Genomic DNA, 20,555 nt, shown 5'->3' with positions numbered 1-20,555 from the left:
ACTCAGTCAAAAAACACACGGGCAGAAGAGAAAGCACGTAATTTCTGACCATGTTCCGAGCAAGAACAATGGACGGCCCAGATGCGACTTCCCCCTAAACGATCGGCAGCTTCCGGCCCTCAGATTTCGGGAATGAACGGTCCGATGTGCGTTCTCGGACTCCTCAGCCAGCGCCAAGATTAACGCCACCGACCCGCCCATAAATGACCTGCCCGCTCATTTTTTCCGTGGGCCTTTTTCCTACCTTTTTCTGTTTTGTATTTTTCCCGATATTTTCTTGTTCAAACTCTCTCTCTCTCTCTCTCTGTGAGCGATCCCGATGTCGACCGAGAAAGAAAGAGAGAGTCATGTTTACATGGCGAAGCTTGCGGAGCAAGCCGAGCGATACGAAGGCAAGTTTTATCCCTTTTTTCGTGATTTTTTGGGATTTTTTCTGATTTTATTTGCATTTTTTCGATATAATTTTCTATGTAGTTCGTTTCTGTTTTTGGGCTTTCCGCCGTTACGGTCACTCGGATCGTTTGGGGTTCATGCATATTGGTGGCTGGTGGTCTTTTTGTTTTGGATTTTTTTTAGCCTTTTTGTTTTTACTGTGTTTTCTTGCTACAAAATTGGATGAAAATTTTCCGTGCTAATTTTTTCTGTGGTTTGTTTCGCTCTCAGATCGGTTTCGCTTACCGATCTTGTTGCGCAGCAATTTTTTTTTATTTTTTGTTGATTTTTTTGGCATAAATTCTACTGTTATTTGTATGATACTTTGTGTTGTTTCAGTGATGTTCTTTAGGGTTTGGATCGTTGGTACGTGATCGCTTTTCTGCAAGATTTGATTATTTTCTTTGAGTTTGATCGGCGGATTAGTCGTTGCTATGGTCGATTTGTTTCGTGATTTCCTTGTGATGTGTTTGATGCGCTGTTTAGTTTGCGAATGGGAGGAACAGAAATGTTTGTCCCATGAAGGTGAAATGAGGAAGGAAATGTTTCTTTCTTGCTTTTTTTGCTTAGCATTATGGTTGAGGATTTGGAGATCTGAATACTCATTGTGAGGGAGGTTCCTTATTGTTAGGTTTTGAGGAAGGGTCAATCTCGTAGACTGTGAAAGTGTAGTGTTTACGGTTAGGGTTGTCTTATTTGTGCGTCCTAAGAATATATTTTGGGTTTGAATGCCAAGCTTAGATATCTTGATACTCAATGTTACTATATCACGCTCACTAATAAATTCGCCAGTTGTTGCTTGCTGGGTCAATTCTGGAATTGATCTGTGTGACCTTCTTTTTGCTGTTTGATTGTTGCACTTTTTTGGGTTCTTGAATATGCTCTTGTATTTTCAAGATATGGAGGAATGCTAGATGGTTGGGGGTTTGTTTTACGAGAAGAACTCGATTATGACCTGGTTAATGGTTTTTAGAATCTGCTATGGCGGAGAAAATAGTTGTCTTGATTATACTCGAGTTTTATAATTTTTTAATACTTTTTTTTCTTATTCCTTACCAGTGTTTTTGGATTTTTTTTAACTTAAATTTTACTTTGGTTGGTTGATTATACTTTGGTTGGTTGGATATACCGGTGAATGATTATTTCAAATATTTGGGATCCATCATTCAAAAGTATGGAGAAATTGATGGAGATGTAAATCATAGGATAAAGGTTGGGTGGATGAAATGGAAAAGTGCTACTGGAGTGTTGTGCGATCGTAGAATGCCATTGCGGTTGAAGGGAAAGTTTTATAGGACGACTATTAGACCCGCTTTACTATATGGTACGGAATGTTGGGCTGCCAAGAGACATCATATTCAAAAAATGAGTGTAGCTGAGATGCGGATGCTTAGATGGATGTGTGGAAATACAATAAAAGATAAGATTCAGAACGAAGAGATACGTAAGAAGGTAGGTGTTGCACCCATTGAGAATAAGATGCGAGAGAATCGTTTACGGTGGTTTGGACATATTCGGCGAAGGCCTAATGATGCTCCAGTTAGAAGGTTGGAGAAATGGGAAAATATATTAGTTAAAAGAGGTAGGGGTAGGCCTAGGAAGACTTGGATGGAGATGATAGGAAAGGATATGAATGCTTTGAACCTCACCGAGGACATGGCGTTGGATAGAAATGATTGGAGGAAAAGGATTCATGTGGAAGACCCAAAATGAATTTCTTTTTTGGTTCATATCGCTGACCCCAATTGTTTTGGGATGAAGGCGTAGTTGTTGTTGTTGTTGTTGTTGTAGACATTGGAAGCAAGAGGTTTTAAGTTGAGTAAGAGTAAGACAGAATACATGGAATGTCGATTTAGTAAGCAACGAAATAGAGATGGGAGTGTAGTGAAGCTTGGTGAGCAAGAAATACCGGTGGATGATTCTTTCAAATATTTGGGATCTATCATTCAAAAGTATGGAGAAATTGATAGAGATGTAAATCATAGGATAAAGGGTGGGTGGATGAAATGGAAGAGTGCTACTAGAGTGTTGTGCGATCGTAGAATGCCATTGAGGTTGAAGGGAAAGTTTTATAGGACAACTATTAGGCCCGCTTTACTATATGGTACGGAATGTTGGGCTGCCAAGAGACATCATATTCAAAAAATGAGTGTAGCTCAGATGCGTATGCTGAGATGGATGTGTGGAAATACAATAAAAGATAAGATTCGGAACGAGGAGATACATAAGAAGGTAGGCGTTGCACCCATTGAAAATAAGATGAGAGAGAATCGTTTACGGTGGTTTGGACATATTCGACGAAGGCCTAATGATGCTCCAGTTAGAAGGATGGAGAAATGGGAAAATATATTAGTTAAAAGAGGTCGGGGTAGGCCTAGGAAGACATGGATGGAGGTGATAGGAAATGATATGAATGCTTTGAACCTCACCGAGGACATGGCATTGGATAGAAATGAATGGAGAAGGATTCATGTGGAAGACCCAGAATGATTTTCTTTGTTGGTTCATATCGCCGACCCCAATTGTTTTGGGATGAAGGCGTAGTTGTTGTTGTTGTTGTATCCAGCTGTTATGTTTCATAGCCCAAAGATTTTCCTTGCTTTTATCCTCATCTGCTCCTTCCAAAGCATATTTTATTAAAACGTGCTTTTATCCTCATTTTCTCATTCCAAAGCATGTTTTTGTAAATCGTGTTTTGTTTGAGAAACTTTTTAATGGTTCTTGTATTTTTGTGGTTTCTTTCTCGTCTTCAGTCATTGGGTTTTTTCCTCCATGTTATTTTTTTTGTTTTACCAAAATTCTTTATTCTTTAATGTAATAAAACTTCCTCCATTTTTTTATCTATTTTTTTTTATTTTGGTGGTGAGTAATTTTTAGTAGACCCTTGTTTGTTGCTGTTCTCTTTCTCTGTATGTTTTGTTGTATTTGTTTTTCAGAGAAAGGTAATGTATTACAAATAGGTTTCTGAATTCATCTTCATGTTGGAAATCAGAGATTCTTGTTTTCTCATGGCTGTGTATTATTCATTTTTTTTCCTTCATAAGCTTGGGAGTAGATCCATCTTTTCATGTTAAGCGTAACAGGGAGTGTTGGTTAGTTCCTGTTTTCTCTCCCCTGTTCGCGAGATGACTGTGTACTTTTATTTGTGGAAATGATTTGTTTCTCCATGTGAAAACAATGTAATTTGCTGATAGCCTGCCATAGACATGGTGATGTTTGGTTCTCAAGGATGGTTAAACTTTTGTTTGATGCTTCTATGGTCTCTTATTGTGTCTCTTGATTTTTGACATATTTAGGTCTTTATTTATGTGCATGGAGTCTTTACATATTTAGGTCTTTCTTTATGTGCATGGAGTCTTTACATATTTAGGTCTTTCTTTATGTGCACAGAGTGTTTGGCATTGTTATGCTGTTGCATGACATATGGGAAACTTTAATTTCAAAAGAAGAAAAAGTTTGCCAATGATTGAGTGTTCAGTTGGCTAGTTTCAATTTAGTAATTTGACAGATGGATTGCTAGAGGGTTTTCATTTTAATGTTCAATTTAACATTTCATCTGTGTCATGCAGTTCTTTTGTTCAGATATTTTTGGTGACACAGATTCTTTTACATTCTTCTGATGCAACTGATCTTGTGTATGCATCATATCTTAGATGATGGTCAAATCACAAAGCTTGCCTATTATGTTGAGATATTGGTGTGTAAGGTTGTATATTTATTCCAGGCTTTTGACTATGTTATCAAGCATTACAATAGGCATATAGGATGTGTGGCATTCTTGTGAGTTGCATGAAATGTGTACTTTTTCATCTCACTAATGCCTGAAATAGTGATCACTATATTCTTGGTTTGCAACATCTGTGCATCGAACTTTTCCTCTATTGCTCTCTTGACTGCTATTCTCGATATGACACATTTAATGCACAGTGGCTTTCTACTTCAGTGTTTTCATTATTATGTGAATCATACAAATTAACTGGCTTTCTAATGATGGTATTATGGTTATTGGTGCAGAAATGGTTGAATCAATGAAAAAGGTTGCTAAACTAGATTTGGAATTGACGGTTGAGGAACGGAACTTGCTCTCTGTGGGTTACAAAAATGTTATCGGTGCACGTCGAGCTTCATGGCGTATCATGTCATCTATAGAGCAAAAAGAAGAAGCAAAGGGCAATGAACAGAATGTTAAGCGCATTAGGACCTACCGACAGAAGGTAGAAGAAGAGCTCTCAAAGATTTGCAATGATATCTTAACAATCATTGATGAGCATCTGATTCCTTCTTCTGGATCAGGAGAATCCACTGTCTTCTATTACAAAATGTGAGTCTGAAGCCCTTAGCTGGCAGTTTTCCTTTTCAGATTTGCATATCTGTTGGCATCTAGTTCTCCAAATGTGTGCCTGTTTTGTATTTTTGTTGTTGTCTCCACTATGGAAATTCAATTAGTTGCCATTACCTGGGACCTTTTTTTTTGTGTTTCCTGGAATATCTTTGTTTTCATGCTTGAATTATTGCATTGTTTTCCCGAGTTGTGCAGCAAAAAGGGGTGAAAAGAAAAAAGAAAAGTTCTGTAGGTACTTTCTGTCTTTTCCCTTTTTTCGATAAGAAAGCTTTTGGCCATTACTGTAAGTTGTGCTGATTAATGGAGTCCAGGCTCTGTAATCAACTTTGATTAGAAAAATAAACTATTTTTGTTTCAATTTTCACAAAGCATATGCATTTTCAATCTGTGCTCTAAACTTTGTCAGTTTCGCTGTTCCCATTTTGTTATTCATTGACTGCAGGAAGGGTGATTACTACCGCTATCTTGCAGAATTCAAGACTGATCAAGAAAGAAAAGAAGCATCAGATCAATCTCTCAAGGCTTACCAGGTGTGCATTCATCCCTTTGCAGTTCCCATTAGTGGTGGTTAACCAGAAAGAAGGCCTTGGGACAATTTGGTTAGTTACTCTGTAATGCTCCATTTGTTGAATATGTGACCATATCTTCTTTATCATTGTTTTTAGGCTGCATCAAACACTGCAAATACTGACCTTCCCTCAACCCATCCAATCCGCCTTGGCCTTGCACTCAACTTCTCAGTTTTCTACTATGAAATCCTGAATTCTCCTGAGAGGTGAAATATTTTCATATGCACATTAATTTGGATTGATAAATGTTCTAAAATTATCTTTAGATCTGTCTTTGGGGTTTCATCCCATTTGCTTCATGAGACTGGGAGCTACTGTCTTGTTCTTTTGGTTTATCTTTTTCAGATAATATTGTTTACATGCTGCAGGGCTTGTCATCTGGCAAAACAAGCATTTGATGAAGCAATTGCAGAGTTGGATACCCTGAGTGAGGAGTCCTACAAGGATAGCACCTTGATCATGCAGTTGCTGAGGGATAATCTTACTCTTTGGACTTCTGATCTACCAGAAGATGGAGGTATTTCCATAACATATAACTACAATAGACCCGTTTATTTTCATGTCATTTTGTGTCAAACTTGAAAAATAATAAATACTGTTGCAAAATGTGAATTTTCCTCTAAGTGATTGCCCTGGCAGGTGATGATGGTCTCAAGGCTGAAGATGGCAAAGCTGAACCCGAGGTAATCGTTCATTTATCTGTTGCTCCTTTACTTTTATATTACGTATATCCGTGGTGATTTAAATCCTGTATGGGATGTGTATGTTTTTGGTAAGGGACAGAGCCATGTGATGGAGGTCCCACGGCAATGGAATGGTGAACCCAGGGTAAAATTTGTCCATTTCAAATCTGCCACCAGGCATGCTTCTTCAAGGGCATGTGCTGGGTTCAACCCTTGGTAAAAATATTATCATCCAACCACCCATTGCTGTAGCAGCAGGTCTTTCAAGGATTCATTCTTGTTGTGTTAATTGCAAGCAATTAGATGTTAGCGAAGGGTCAATTTTTGCTACTGGCATCAAGTATACTGAGAATAATCGGCACAGCACGTTCTTGGTAGGGTTATGGTTGTATTGGATTTCAATTAGGCTAACTTGGTCTGGCATCAATTTAGAAACCAAAATAAGATTAAAAGAAAAAGGTTGGTGATCCAGCCTGTAAACCTATTCATAGGTGATGGTCCAGTCAGTGGTCCACCACTTCAGACTTTCATGGTTTGGAATGTAGCGAACGTCTTCCAGATTCCAACTGCACTATCTGGCCTCTGAACTGTCAACAATAGCTTTGATAGGTGGGTATTCATTGCCATGTTTTAGAAGCAGGCTTCACTTAGGATCTTCATGAATGAAGTCTTTTTCTTTGCCACTTCACCATCCTTACACTCACGTGATCATACACATAAGCTCTCTCTCTCTCAATGATTTGATCGTTTGTTTCCATTTGAAATGGTTCAGCTTTGAGAAGGGTTCGTCTCTGCTACACCCCATTTTGCCACTTTAAAATGCGACATTGCTGCATTTTGGTTGGTGACCAACCTTTGAAGGTTGTCTATTTGTAGATCAAGAAGCAGCAGTCTTCATAGATTTTGGTATTGTGTGTAGTTCTTGAAAGATTTTTCATTGCGCTCTGTGCTTATAATTATCTTGCCTCTCTGTTTCTCCTTGATGCTGATGTTATAATGTTGGAAAGATGAACTTTTAACTTTGATTTGTTTAAACTTTAAAGTATGTATTTTAAAATTAAGGGGGAGTGCGGCTGTTTTTTACCTTCTGTCTCCTTCCCTCATGCCTTATGCTCGTATTGTTATCTCGCTTTTTTCTTACATAGTGATTTTGCATCTCAAGGTTTTTGGTGTTCCTATTTGAGACCGTAGTGAATGCTGCCAAAAGGGCATGATATAGAATTTTAACATGTCTGTGTGTACTCGTAGTGGGAAATTTCTTGGCTTCAAAATGACAAAATGTATTATAATTTCGCTCAAAGTTTACAGCTTGATGCAATGCATTTTGGATACAATAAAGCAAAGCTTAAAAATTGCTCTTATGGGCATCTTAACTTATCTTTTTTATGAGGAACCCGCACCGAGAACTGGGTCAGTTAATGGACTCGCTTTCCTACGAGTAAAACCCTGGGTGGGTTCACCGACACTCAAGCCTTCAAGGAGCCCACCAGTTAAAGGCATCCTAACTAATCATTGATTGTGATTACTGGTGTTTGCTGCTTTGACCCTGTTAGGGTTTGATATTGGAACTGCTGACCCAATGCTCGTTAGAGCCCCACAGGCCAGACCCTAATCCTGATCCTCTGACCACCTAAACTGTTTGAGCCGGGCTGGGCCCTGCTGGTAGCAGTTTGGCTTTGTTGGGGCAGGGCTTTATTGGCAAATTTTCATCCAGACTAGAACACAGCCAGTTTTATTTTTTGGCCGCCAGGTATTTGGATGCATAGGCAGGTCAAACCCGGCCCACTTTAGGTTAGCCACCAAAAACCCATTATGTCCCTTGATCCAATGTCAAGTTCTACTTGCAAGAAATCTGGAAGCTTGTGAAAGTGATTTAGTGACCGCTTTGTTGCATTTTAAAACTTAGTTCCTTCAATCTCATCTTTAGTTCTTGGTCATCCTTGTGGTTGCCCCAGTGGAATTTAACCTGAGATCCATCCGTTAAGACAGTATGACTCTAACAAGTCTAGATATCCCTTTCGACCCTTTTTTGGTGTTGTAGTTGGGTATCCGATAAGTGGTATTTGGGCAATTCCTAAATCTAGGGCTGCTAAATATGCTGAACAAACCCAAGAGAGAAGTACCATGGATGCCAAAACAGGCCCATGGTCAGCATGGCACATCCTGGTCCATTAAGGCATGTTTGATGCCTTGTCCAAGATTGGACGGACATAACAAACAAAACAGACCACTTTTTCTGTCTTTTTTGTAACAATTATTCTAAGTCCAATGTTTGTTTGAAATATTTACAGAGGTTGTGCTCCTTATGTCCGTTTGATTTAGGCTTTGAGAACAATTTTAACACACATGGATAATGTGCCGAATAACTTTGTTTTGGATCGTACAACCTGATTTGCCCATCAATATCCATTTTTAACATATTTATTATGGATTTTAACCTTGAATATGGATATCAAATTGGATCTAAATATCAAAACAATATAAAACGTGTGTAAATACCATTTTTTGATCTCATTGTTATAATTTGTATCATATTATATCTAATTATGAATTTGTCAAAAATCATTGCTTTTTGCTCTAAATATGGTTCTTGAATTGGATCCAAATATCAAAATAGTATAAAACTTGTGTAAAAACAAATACTCAATTATTTTTTTGATATCTCAATTTTATAATTGATATCATATTGAGTCTAATGTAAAAACAAATATCCCATCATTTTTTGATATCCCAATGGTATAATTAGTATCATATTGGATTCAATTACGAATGTTTGTCATAAGTCATGGATTTTTGCCTTAAATATAGATATGGAATTAGATCCAAATATCAAAACAGTATAAAAATAAATACGTAATCATTTTTTTGATATGTCAATGTTATAATTGATATCATATTGGATATGAATGTTTGTGATCGAAGTGTTTTCTGATTTTTGCTAAATTCATCTAGTGATCTAAGTCTACAAAAAAAATCCAAAAAGTTGGACACAAGAGATGGATGGAAGAATGGCACATTGTGAAACAGGCATTTGTATAACAATAATAATACAAGACAAGACTAATCATGAAAAATCCACATGAAACAACAAATATCAACACGCCCCCCCCCCCCCCCCCCGACAAAGACTGACAATAGTCTATTCAAAAGAAATGAATGGAAAAAATTCTTTTATGCCACTTAAAATTGCCTTTGTAGCGAATTTGAACAAGGAATTACAAAGTCCATTTTTCTCTCTCTTGGAATTTGAACAGAAGGAACTAATTGCATAACAAATCCATAGCACTGGCCCAACAAGCTCAACCATAACTTCATATGCCCTCTAGATACCTAAAACACATTGATGAAAACAAGTCCCAAAAATACAAGTTGTTAAGTTATCCAAGAGAATGAAAAATAAAAGTTGATTATGCATTCCAAGACAGCAAGAAAGTAACCAGAATACAAGTTGTTACCAAAATCGGTATCAGGGTCAATATGAGTTACCTAAATAGGTCATATTCAGCATCCTTAGAAGGGATTAAAAATGTAATAGCCACCACAATCAATTTTAACTGAATCGTTACCATTCATTCACTAAAAAAAATGCAAATCATGCTTTTAAGATACAAAATCCCTGATAATATCTAAGCATATTAGAAAAAAATAAATTGCTTTATCATTCATTCACTAAAAAAGTTGCAAAAAACATAGAATAAAATACAAAACTCCTAACATCTAAGCATATTTGAAACAAAATAAACATATTTAGCATTCATTCACTAAAAAAATTACAAAAACAGGGTTTAAAAAACAAAATCCCTAATATCTAAACATATTAAAAAAAATTGATTTAGTGTGCATTCACTACAAAAATTGCAAACACAATGATTAAAATACAAAACCCCTAACTTCTAATCATATCTGAAACAAAATAAACAGATTTAACATTTATTTGCTAAAAAAATTACAAAACATGGTTTAAGATACAAAATTCCTAATATCTATGCATATTTGAAAAAAAAACTGATTTTAACATGCATTCACTAAAACATTACAAAAACAATGATTAAAATACAAAACCCTTAACATCTAAGCATATCTGAAACAAAATAAATAGATTTAGCATTTATTCACTATAAAAATATAAGTCATGCATTTAAGATACAAAATCCCTAATATCTAAGAAAATTCAAAAACAAATAAGGTATTTTATTATGCATTAACTAAAAAAAATAAAAAATAGGGTATAAGAAACAAAATCCCTAATATCTAAACAAAAAATGACTGTACTATATGAATATGACTCATTTTCTGAAATGCCTTACAATTTTTGCTATTCTTTTTATATCTAAAATCGTAAATACCCAACTTTACTATGACCATTTTAACCCTCACATGTGTGAAACTGGCAAAGTTTGCACGATATATCGCTTTGCTCTTCGAGTAACACAACATCAGAGTGAGACAATGAGCCACTCTTATTTACCACTGAATCACCCTCTCGCTCTTTAGATGCTTCCGAGATGGGAGACAAGATTGTGGTCACAAACCCTTCAACTTTTTTTATACATTCTTTCTTAGATATGGGCCACTGAAAATGACTAGTTGTTTGGCCAACTTATTTTACATTTTCTACTGAGTGTTCGAGCATAGTTTTCTGAGTTTATGAAGGGTGCCTTCCATGTTAAATGTCAAACTCCTAAACTCTTGGCATTGGATGCGGCTCACTCTCTATCCATGTGTCAAGCAAGCTCCTTGTTTCATAGTACCAATCATGATTCAGTTTGTAATTTTTCTTTGGCTTTTTTTATTGTGCTCCAACAATAGAAGATGATCCGGGTGTGGACCCTTTCGACATAGTCTTCTCAGTTTGCATATTTTATTAAACAAACTAAGAATTTTCTATAATACCAAGATAAGGAATATAGGCGGGCAACAGTGACATAGGACAAAAACCAAAAATGTTAAGTAAACAACAAAAAAAATCAAACAAAACATCAAACATACCGTGTTTATTATACAAGATCTGCAAAATATAAATAAAAAAAACTAAATGATGGAATAGAAGCATACAAATCGTCGAAACAAATAGAAAAAAAAACATTGCGTTTCAAAAAAAATGGTTCAGCAATTAAATATGTACTTAACAAAAAAAATCGACGTCGAAGATTCTGGAATACTTGAGGATGATATCCCCCCAGAAGAGTTGTCGGAAAAGTGGCCGCCAGGAAGAAGGTTGGGGACCGCAAATAACCCTAAAAATTTATGCAAAAAGAGCCCTGGGTTATGGTGTTTCAGTTTTTATACTCAAAATTCGCACATAATTTTATGAGAACTTCATGACATATATGCGAACTTTGTGTCATATGTGAGATGTTCTGAAGTTTGAGAGTAAAACATGGTTTACATAAAATTGTGTGTGAACTTCGTGATATAAGTGTGAACTTCGTGACATATGTGTGATGTTCCAAAGTTCGAGATTAATATGAAGTTCGCACATAATTTTATGTGACCTTCGTGATGTTCGCAAGAAAAATATGTTAATCTCCTTTTAAGTGGGAGTTTGCATTACCCGAAGAGCGAAGCGATATATCACGCAAACTTCGTCAGTTTCACACATGCGATGGTTAAAAAGGTCATAGTGAAGTTGGGTATTTGTGATTTTAGACATGAGGGAATAGCAGAAATTATAGGGCATTTCATGAAACGGATCACGTTTTTTGTATAGTATAGCCATTTTCTGATATAACAACATATTAAAAGAAATTGATTTAGCATGCATTTACTAAAAAAAAATTACAAAAACAATGATTAAAATATAAAACCCCTAATTTTTAAGCATATCTAAAACAAAATAAATAAATTTAGCATTCATTTACTAAAAAAAATTACAAAAACAGGGTTTAAGAAACAAAATCCCTAATATCTAAGCATATTTAAAAAAAATTTATTTAGCATGCATTCACTAAAAAAAATATAAAAACATTGATTAAAATACAAAACTCTTGACATCTAAGCATATCTGAAACAGATTTAACATTCATTCACTAAAAACAAAAATAGGGTTTAAGAAATAAAATCCTTAATATCAAAGCATATTTAAAAAAAACTCATTTAGAATGCATTCACTAAAAAAATTGTAAAAACAATAATTAAAATACAAAACCCCTAACATCTAAGCATATTTGAAACAAAATAAACAGATTTAGCATCCATTCACTAAAAAAACGCAAATCATGCATTTAAGATATAAAATCTCTAATATCTAAGCATATTAAAAATATAAATTGTTTTAGCATGCATTCATTAAAAAAGTTACAAAACAACGATTAAAATACAAAACCCTTAAAAGATAAATTGGATTGAACAAACCCTAACCTTGAATAAACCAGATTTAACATGTATTCACTAAAAAAGTTGCAAAAATAATTATTATAATACAAAACCCAAAAAAATTGGATTGAATAAACCCTAACCCTGAATAAACTAGATTTAGCATGCATTCACTCAATATATTGCAAAAATAGGGTTTAAATTACCAAAAACCCAAAAAAAGATCGATTTGAACAACAACAAAAAGAGAGATACATGCAGAGGATCGTTGGAAAGAGGGTCAATGAAGATGGGTTCACCAGAGAGAGAGGGTCACCAGAGACAGGCTCGCTAGAAAGTGGGTCGCCAAAGACAGACTCGTTAGGAGGTGTCGCTCGTCCGAGGAACTGTCGTAGGAGAGCTCTGGGGACGGGGTGAGATAGGTGAGAGAGTATGGGAGTTTCAGGGTAGGGGTGAGGCAGCGAGAGAGAGGCGAATCAAAAAGTGTTGGGGGTAACTCTCCCCTCTCTTTTTTTTTTTGCTTTTTTGTTTCCCCTATTCATGTTCTTTTCGTAACAGGGGGTGAAATGGTGAATATTTATTCTTGAGATGTGACAGACGCATCCTTTGTTTGATGGCAGCGTCATCAAATAAGCCCTAAGGATGTGTTTAAATCACAGATGCGCATGCACAAGACACGCCAGGATGTCCACACACATCCACGAACAGGATAGGACACACTGCCCATGCACCCAAAAAAAGAAACATTTTTTGGGTCCAAGATTGTTCTTTATGTGTGTGTGTGTGTGTGTGTGTGTGTGTGTGTGTGTGTGTGTGTTGGGGGGGGGGGGGGGGCATGGAACAACAAAGGGCATTGTTTTGGCATATGCAGGATACACCAAATTCCTTATGTGCATCCCGTGTTTGAGTCGACATGAGCATGCCCATGGGGCTCGTTTGGTGCATATCACGGACGGTGATTCAAATGCCCCTAAGGGTACTGTCTAGGAGTGGACGAAATGAACAAAAAAGATGGGACATAACACTAGTTTTGTTCATTCCATAACAACTATAACAAGTCCAATGTTTGTTTGGACCGCACTCGAATGTTGTATTTCAAATGCCTATTGTTTGATGATGATGTGTGGACAACTTAGACAGCAATGAACCCCGTTCATCCCATCCACCCATCTCACACCCTCCTTTTCCTCTAATCTCCTTTCCACCAATCGAAAAATCCTTCAAAGTGGCCGTTGTGGAAAAAATCTGATCACCAAAAATTCCAATCAGACACATCCATCTCCTTCTCCTCCTTCAAAGACGTTCAGGTCATCTACAAAGATGCCCCCCCCCCCCCGAACTGTCTCATCCCCATCTCAAATCTTGTCCTCCATCGGCTATTAGAACTCCTTCCTCTTATCCCTCGCCCTAAGAAATGAAGGTGGCGGTGAAGGCGCCCTCTGTGAGACGATCTCTCTGGAGCCCTCAAACTGAGGAAAGACATAGAAGAAGGTGGTGGTCTACTTCATTAGCCTCAGAGTCATGAGGAAGACGTTTGAGGACTGTCAGAGTGTCTGATCAATCCTCAAAGGGTTTCATATTTTGATCGATGAGCGAGACCTCTTTGATGGATAGACAGTTTCTGCAGGAGCTCGAGGCGGTGTTGGAGAGGCAGCTCAGCCTTCCCAGGGTGTTTATCAACGAGGCAGAGGAGATCTGGTAACTTCACGAGTATAACGAAGAAGAAGGGGAACCCTGATGCCACTTAATTCCCCTCCCCTCTGCCCCATGTTGCCTGCAAGAGAGGGAGAGAGAAGAATGAGAGTCGGAAGAACCCTTCCCCTAACCTTTTTTTCAAAAAAAAAAACCATATCCTGCGTCCTTATTTTTTCCGTAATAGGGGGACGAAACATAAATAATCACCCAATAAGGACGAGGCAAATGCCATTTTGTGCATCCGTCGTGTCCACCGTTTGTCAAAAAAGTTATTCTTAGCATTTTTTTTCATCCTGCATAACGTGGGTGATGCGCTATAAAACGTGCTCTGAAGTTACATTAGAACTATAACAAAATTTCCTTTTCATTATCAAACACACACACCACCCACCCCAAAAAATAAATAAAAGAAAAGTGATGCTAGACAACATGCTAGGGTTGCAAACGGACTAGATACCAGTTTGATCCTAATTGGTCAAATCCAAGTTTGAATATGTATTCAAAATAGATTCAGCAAGGTTTTTGTTCCGTACCCACACAATCTGCACACTCCCATGCACACCCAAGCTACATTTATAAGAAGAGGTGGTTCAACTTGGAAATAACAGGATGAGATGCAATCACATTGCACATTTATGATGTGCTGCTACATTTGAGCAGCCTCCATATTTTCCATAAAGCCTTCACTTGTGGGGCCCAATAGCGGACGATGTGTGCTAAACACATTTCAAATGTGCAACATGATCAGAAAATGATCGTACTATATAACAAAATGATGTTTACCGAAATGACCTAAATTTTTTGAAATCCATCCAAAATTGCAAATAGGCAACTTTTTAAGACCTTTTTACCCTTCGCACAAGCGAACATTACAAAATTCTTACAATATATTGTTTCACCCATAAGCTAAGGCAAAACCTCACTTAAATATATATTCGCACAAATTTTTTGTGGTTCACAAGAAATGCGCAAAATTTTATTTATTTATGTAGTCTTCTCTATTAATCATAAAATCACAAATACCTTAGAAAAATCACATATTTTATACTAAAGTCATGGAAAATCATGTGAACCACATTTCTTCTTTTTTTAATAGTTACTTAAATGTATAACTCCGCCTGTGTATAATTGTTTAGTTATACACTGCCGGTCCCAAGCCTGGATAAAGGAGAAGGGTTGCGGTAGGCCTGTGACAGCGAGCATAAAAACTTAGTCATACCCTATGAATATGAACCAATATGAGAATTTCATTGGGGCGTTCCCTACTGAACGACGCGCTGTACTCTATAGGCCCGGAGGCAGTGATAAATGGGCAAGGGTTGCTAGGTCGTCGCTCGGAAGCGACGCGTCACACCGGCGCCCGTGTGTGGTGTCAAATAGGCAAGGGTTCCCTCACTTTGTTGGACGGGTGGGGGTAAAGAAGTTAGTCCAAGACCATAAAATTAGGTTAGCCACTTGGAACATAGGATCTTTAACTGGTAAGTTGGTAGAGTTAGTAGGTGTTATGTGTAGGAGAAAGATTGATATTTTATGTCTACAAGAGACCAAATGGGTAGGTGAGAAAGCAAAAGTGATAGAACCTTGGGGATATAAGATTTGGTATACAGGAATAAATAGGAATAGGAATGGAGTAGGGATTGTATTGAGTCGTGAGTTTATAGATAATGTAGTTGAAGTCCGTAGGAAGGGTGATAGGATTTTACTTATTAAATTAGTATTAGGTACGAATATTATTAATATTATTAGTGTTTATGCACCTCAAGTAGGTTTAGATGATTCCATTAAGCGTCAATTTTGGGAAGATTTAGATGGAGTAGTACAAGGGATATCTTATGGAGAAAGGCTTTTCATCGGCGGTGACCTTAATGGGCATGTAGGCATTAGTAGGGATGGATTTGAGAGTATCCATGAAGGCTATGGTATAGGAGAAAGAAACAAAAGTGGAGAAAGGATTTTAGATTTTGGTTTGTCCTATGATATGATCTTAGCAAACACTTGGTTTAGGAAGAGAGAGTCTCACCTAGTAACATTTAAAAGTGGGGTTAATACAAGTCAGATAGTTTTTTTCCTACTTAGAAAGAGAGATAGGGGTTGTTGTATCGATTGTAAGGTTATACCGGGAGAAAGTGTAGTTACACAACATAGAGTCTTAATTTTAGATCTTAGAATTAGACAATACCGCAGAAGGGATAGACATATGATAGATCCTAGAATTAAGTGGTGGGCATTGAAAGAAGCTAAACAAGGAATGTTTGTAGAGCGGGTAGTTAAGGAAGTTGATTGGTGTCTCGAGGAGGATTCAGAATCTATGTGGAATAAGATAGCGGGTGGCATGAGAAAGGTGGCTAAGGAGGTATTGGGTGAGTCTAAAGGCGGTGCACCGCTAGGTAAGGATACATCGTGGTGGAACGAGGATGTCAAATTAGCTATTAAGGTTAAAAGAGAGTGTTATAGAAATCTAAGTAAAATTCGTGATAATGAGAATTTGGAGAAGTATATGATAGCAAAAGAAGCTAAAAAAGTAGTTCGGAACTCGAGAGATAAGGTATATAAGGAGGTTTATGACAAGTTGGATACCAAAGAGGGTGAGAAGGATATTTATAGGCTTGCAAAGATGAGAGATAGGAAATCGAGGGATCTGGGTATGGTTAGATGTATCAAAGATGAAACGCAAAGGGTTTTAGTCAAAGATGAGGAGATTAAGGAGAGATGGAAAGATTATTTTGATAAGCTATTTAATGAAAGTCATGTTCAGGATCTTGGAGACTTTTCAATTCCTTTTCATGAGATGAATCGTGACTTCATGCGCAAGATTCAAAAGAAAGAAATTGCAGAGGCTTTGAAGAAAATGAAATCAAGAAGGGCAGTTGGCCCAGATGGTATACCTATCGAGGCTTGGAAATGCTTGGGAGAGAAAGGTTTAGAATGGTTGACAAATCTTTTTAACAAGATTTGGCAGACAAATAAGATGCCTAATGAGTGGAGGAAGAGTACTTTGGTGCCTTTATATAAGAATAAGGGTAATATACAAGATTGCACAAACTATCGTGGTATAAAACTCATGAGTCATACTATGAAACTTTGGGAGAGGGTGATTGAGTCTAGGTTGAGGAAGGTTGTCATGGTATCGGAGAATCAATTTGGTTTTATGTCTGGAAGATCAACTATGGAAGCTATACATCTTCTTAGACAACTTATTGAGAGAAATAGAGAGAGGAACAAAGATTTGCATATGGTTTTTATTGATTTGGAGAAGGCTTACGATAGAGTACCGAGGGACGTTCTCTGGTGGACAATGATGAAGAAAGGTGTTTCTCTCAAGTACATTAATATAATTAAAGATATGTATGAAGGAGTAGTAACCAATGTCCGCACTTGTGGAGGGGTGACAACCAATTTTCCTATAACGGTTGGGTTACATCAAGGATCTGCTTTAAGCCCTTTCCTATTTGCTATAGTGATGGATGAGCTTACGAGATCAATTCAAGAAAATGTGTCGTGGTGTATGTTGTTTGCTGATGATATTGTTTTGATTGATGAGTCTAGAGCTGGGGTTAATGCTAAGTTAGAATTATGGAGACAGACATTGTAAGCAAGAGGTTTTAAGTTGAGTAAGAGTAAGACAGAATACATGGAATGTCGATTTAGTAAGCAACGAAGTAGTGATGGGAGTGTAGTGAAGCTTGGTGAGCATGAAATACCGGTGGATGCTTCTTTCAAATATTTGGGATCTATCATTCAAAAGTATGGAGAAATTGATGGAGATGTAAATCATAGGATAAAGGTTGGGTGGATGAAATGGAAGAGTGCAACTGGAGTGTTGTGCGATCGTAGAATGCCATTGCGGTTGAAGGGAAAGTTTTATAGGACGACTATTAGGCTTGCTTTACTATATAGTGCGAAATGTTGGGCTGCCAAGAGACATCATATTCAAAAAATGAGTGTAGCTGAGATGCGTATGCTGAGATGGATGTGTGGAAATACAATAAAAGATAAGATTCGGAATGAGGAGATACGTAAGATGGTAGGCGTTGCACCCATTGAAAATAAGATGAGAGAGAATCGTTTACGGTGGTTTGGACATATTCGACGAAGGCCTAATGATGCTCCAGTTAGAAGGATGGAGAAATGGGAAAATATATTAGTTAAAAGAGGTCGGGGTAGGCCTAGGAAGACATGGATGGAGGTGATAAGAAAGGATATGAATGCTTTGAACCTCACCGAGGACATGGCATTGGATAGAAATGAATGGAGGAGAAGGATTCATGTGGAAGACCCATAATGATTTTCTTTGTTGGTTCATATCGCTGACCCCAATTGTTTTGGGATGAAGGCGTAGTTGTTGTTGTTGTTGTTGTTGTTGTTGTTGTTGTTGTTGTTGTACTTAAATGTATGTTTGCACTTATTTTTTGCGGTCTTCGCGAAGTACCCAAAAACAAGTTTTGTGAACCTTCGTGTGATCATAAGTTCACAAATATCTTAATAAAATTGTATAATTTATACCAAAGTCGCTAGAGATCGTGCGAACTTTCTTTCTTTCTCTTTTCTGTAACCCTAACTTAAATATACATTTGCACCTTATTTTTTGCAATCCTCATGAAGCGCACGAATATAACTTATGCGAACCTCTTTTAATTGTAAATTCATAAATAACGCAGTAAAATCACATATTTTATAAAAAGATCACATATCTAATTGTGTGAAGAGATGCAAATATATTTTATAAGAAGATCGAACACATATATTTATTTATTTTATTCATTCAAAAATGAACTTGCTCATACATATATATTCATTCCAACCAATCAAAAATGAACTTGCTTGTACATATAACCATTTCATTTATTGAAAAAAATGAACATATTACAAACATTCATAATACATAGCTTAACATTAGAGAGTTTAATTTTTGACTTTTTAATGCTAGTCGGGTTACTATTTTTGTTTGCCTATGCAATTCGACTATTAAGCCTACAAATCATGCAATCTCACCTCGGAGCATGCACTTGTTCCTCAAAGGGATCATTTTCAATCAGACATAGCTCAACATCTAAGGTTTGATCTTTGGCTTCTTAATGCAATTCGGATTATAATTTCTATTCATAAATTCTCGCTTTTCTTAAGCAAACGATTGAGGCAAAACTGCCTCCTCTGCACAAACTCCATAATCGGGACCTTCTCTTTTTGTTGAGAACCATCAACATCATTCACCACCCTATCATCTCCACCACTTATCTTATCCACCTCAGCCATGACATTTTCCCCTTGTTACAAAATTTTCTTCATTGTCGCTTTTTAGAGGCAAAAACAAACCCTAAAATACAAACCGTCTTTTTTTTTTTAAATCAAAGCATCATTTTAAATATCAAAGAATCATAATTAATGCAATTCAGAAAAATTTGCATGTACGCAGGTCACTAGGTATTTGCGGATCTTCTGAGAAAAAAAAAATCACGTATTTGGAAAGAACTTCGCATATTTGAGGGAAACTTCGCATATTTGAGTGAAACTTCGCATATTTAAGGGAAGAGTCCAACGTGAGCGTAGAATAACCATGGCATAATTTTTTTAAAATTAAACACAATCCATTCATAAAAAAATGCCTCATAGGCTTCGTCATCCATAACAAAAATAGAACAAACTCATAATACGGTTCAATAAAATAAAACATGAGATAAAAGTTGTTGCTCCTCTACACCTACGCACTCTTGTAGAAGAAGCGGCTATGTCATATCTTCAGCTCTTGTCTTATATATCGCTCTTGGGACCTACAGTTGTAATTATTATGGGGGTGAGTCTACAACTTAGTAAGAAATAATTATAAGCAACTAAGACACTGACTTACAACTGAAGTGGGCTCTAAGCCCCTAATATGAGTTTAGTTTTTATCACATAACAAAAAACTATGTTTCTTTTAATTCTCCCATAACTTTCTCAAACTCATAAGCTAGCACTCACTCTACTGCACTAGGTTTGCTATATCGGTCATAGCCTACTATGGGCGCAACAACTCGTGTAGAATACCTCAATTCTAAGGTATTGGCCAGACTATGAACCGGCCTAAGCGATCCCGAACCGTGGATAACTAGGCACTGCAATGAAAGAGGACCCACCGACAGCTAACCGAAAAGTCAAACTTGAGAGTTATATCTACCCCTAAGGTTCGTGGCTCATGCTACATCCTACCATAAACTGGTCTACCTAGAGTCCTATACACTGTGTGAAATATAACCTCTAGGATACATTATGCAATACTTGTTTTTCCACATTGACCAACTTCAGTTTATTTATTATGAATCTCTATAATTTCTCAAAGTCTGCCTAGGGTTCTGTTATTTACAAAATTTAACTCTCTAAGCATGCAAAAGATATAGTGTCGCTATATTAATAAATCTCTGGTGGACCACGTTGTGTCTGCTCTCACTCTAACTTTTGTTAGGTAACTCTTTTCATGGGTCATCACTTCCAATATTTAGGGGTTAAGTCTAGCATGCTATGATAACTCGAATTTCAGTAATT

The 20,555-nt window shown here is 36.9% G+C and overlaps 1 protein-coding gene across 1 annotated transcript; it reads left to right on the top strand.

Moving 5' to 3' along the window:
* Positions 1–217: 217 nt before the first annotated feature.
* LOC149848830 (14-3-3-like protein GF14 iota) lies at positions 218–7,109 on the top strand. The gene is made up of 7 exons (XM_089997672.1): positions 218–392; positions 4,447–4,753; positions 5,217–5,304; positions 5,440–5,549; positions 5,712–5,860; positions 5,983–6,026; positions 6,799–7,109. Exons 1-7 carry the CDS (start codon positions 320–322, stop codon positions 6,802–6,804), a joined length of 777 nt encoding a protein of 258 aa, XP_089853798.1. The 5' UTR covers positions 218–319; the 3' UTR covers positions 6,805–7,109.
* The last annotated feature ends 13,446 nt before the right edge of the window (positions 7,110–20,555 follow it).

This window comes from Nuphar pumila, chromosome 1 (genome assembly GCF_984573655.1).
Source record: "Nuphar pumila chromosome 1, dmNupPumi1.hap1.1, whole genome shotgun sequence".
Lineage (NCBI taxonomy): Eukaryota > Viridiplantae > Streptophyta > Magnoliopsida > Nymphaeales > Nymphaeaceae > Nuphar > Nuphar pumila.
The sequence above is the reverse complement of the archived record's forward strand: the minus strand, read 5'-3'. Positions and strand labels throughout refer to the sequence as shown.

Excerpts from the sequence above, each read along its gene's own strand:
- LOC149848830 (XM_089997672.1), top strand. The coding sequence starts at position 320 with ATGTCGACCGAGAAAGAAAGAGAGAGTCATGTTTACATGGCGAAGCTT. Across the intron at positions 393-4,446 it reads GCAAGCCGAGCGATACGAAG|AAATGGTTGAATCAATGAAA; the intron begins GCAAGTTTTATC and ends TTATTGGTGCAG. Across the intron at positions 5,861-5,982 it reads TGATCTACCAGAAGATGGAG|GTGATGATGGTCTCAAGGCT; the intron begins GTATTTCCATAA and ends TTGCCCTGGCAG.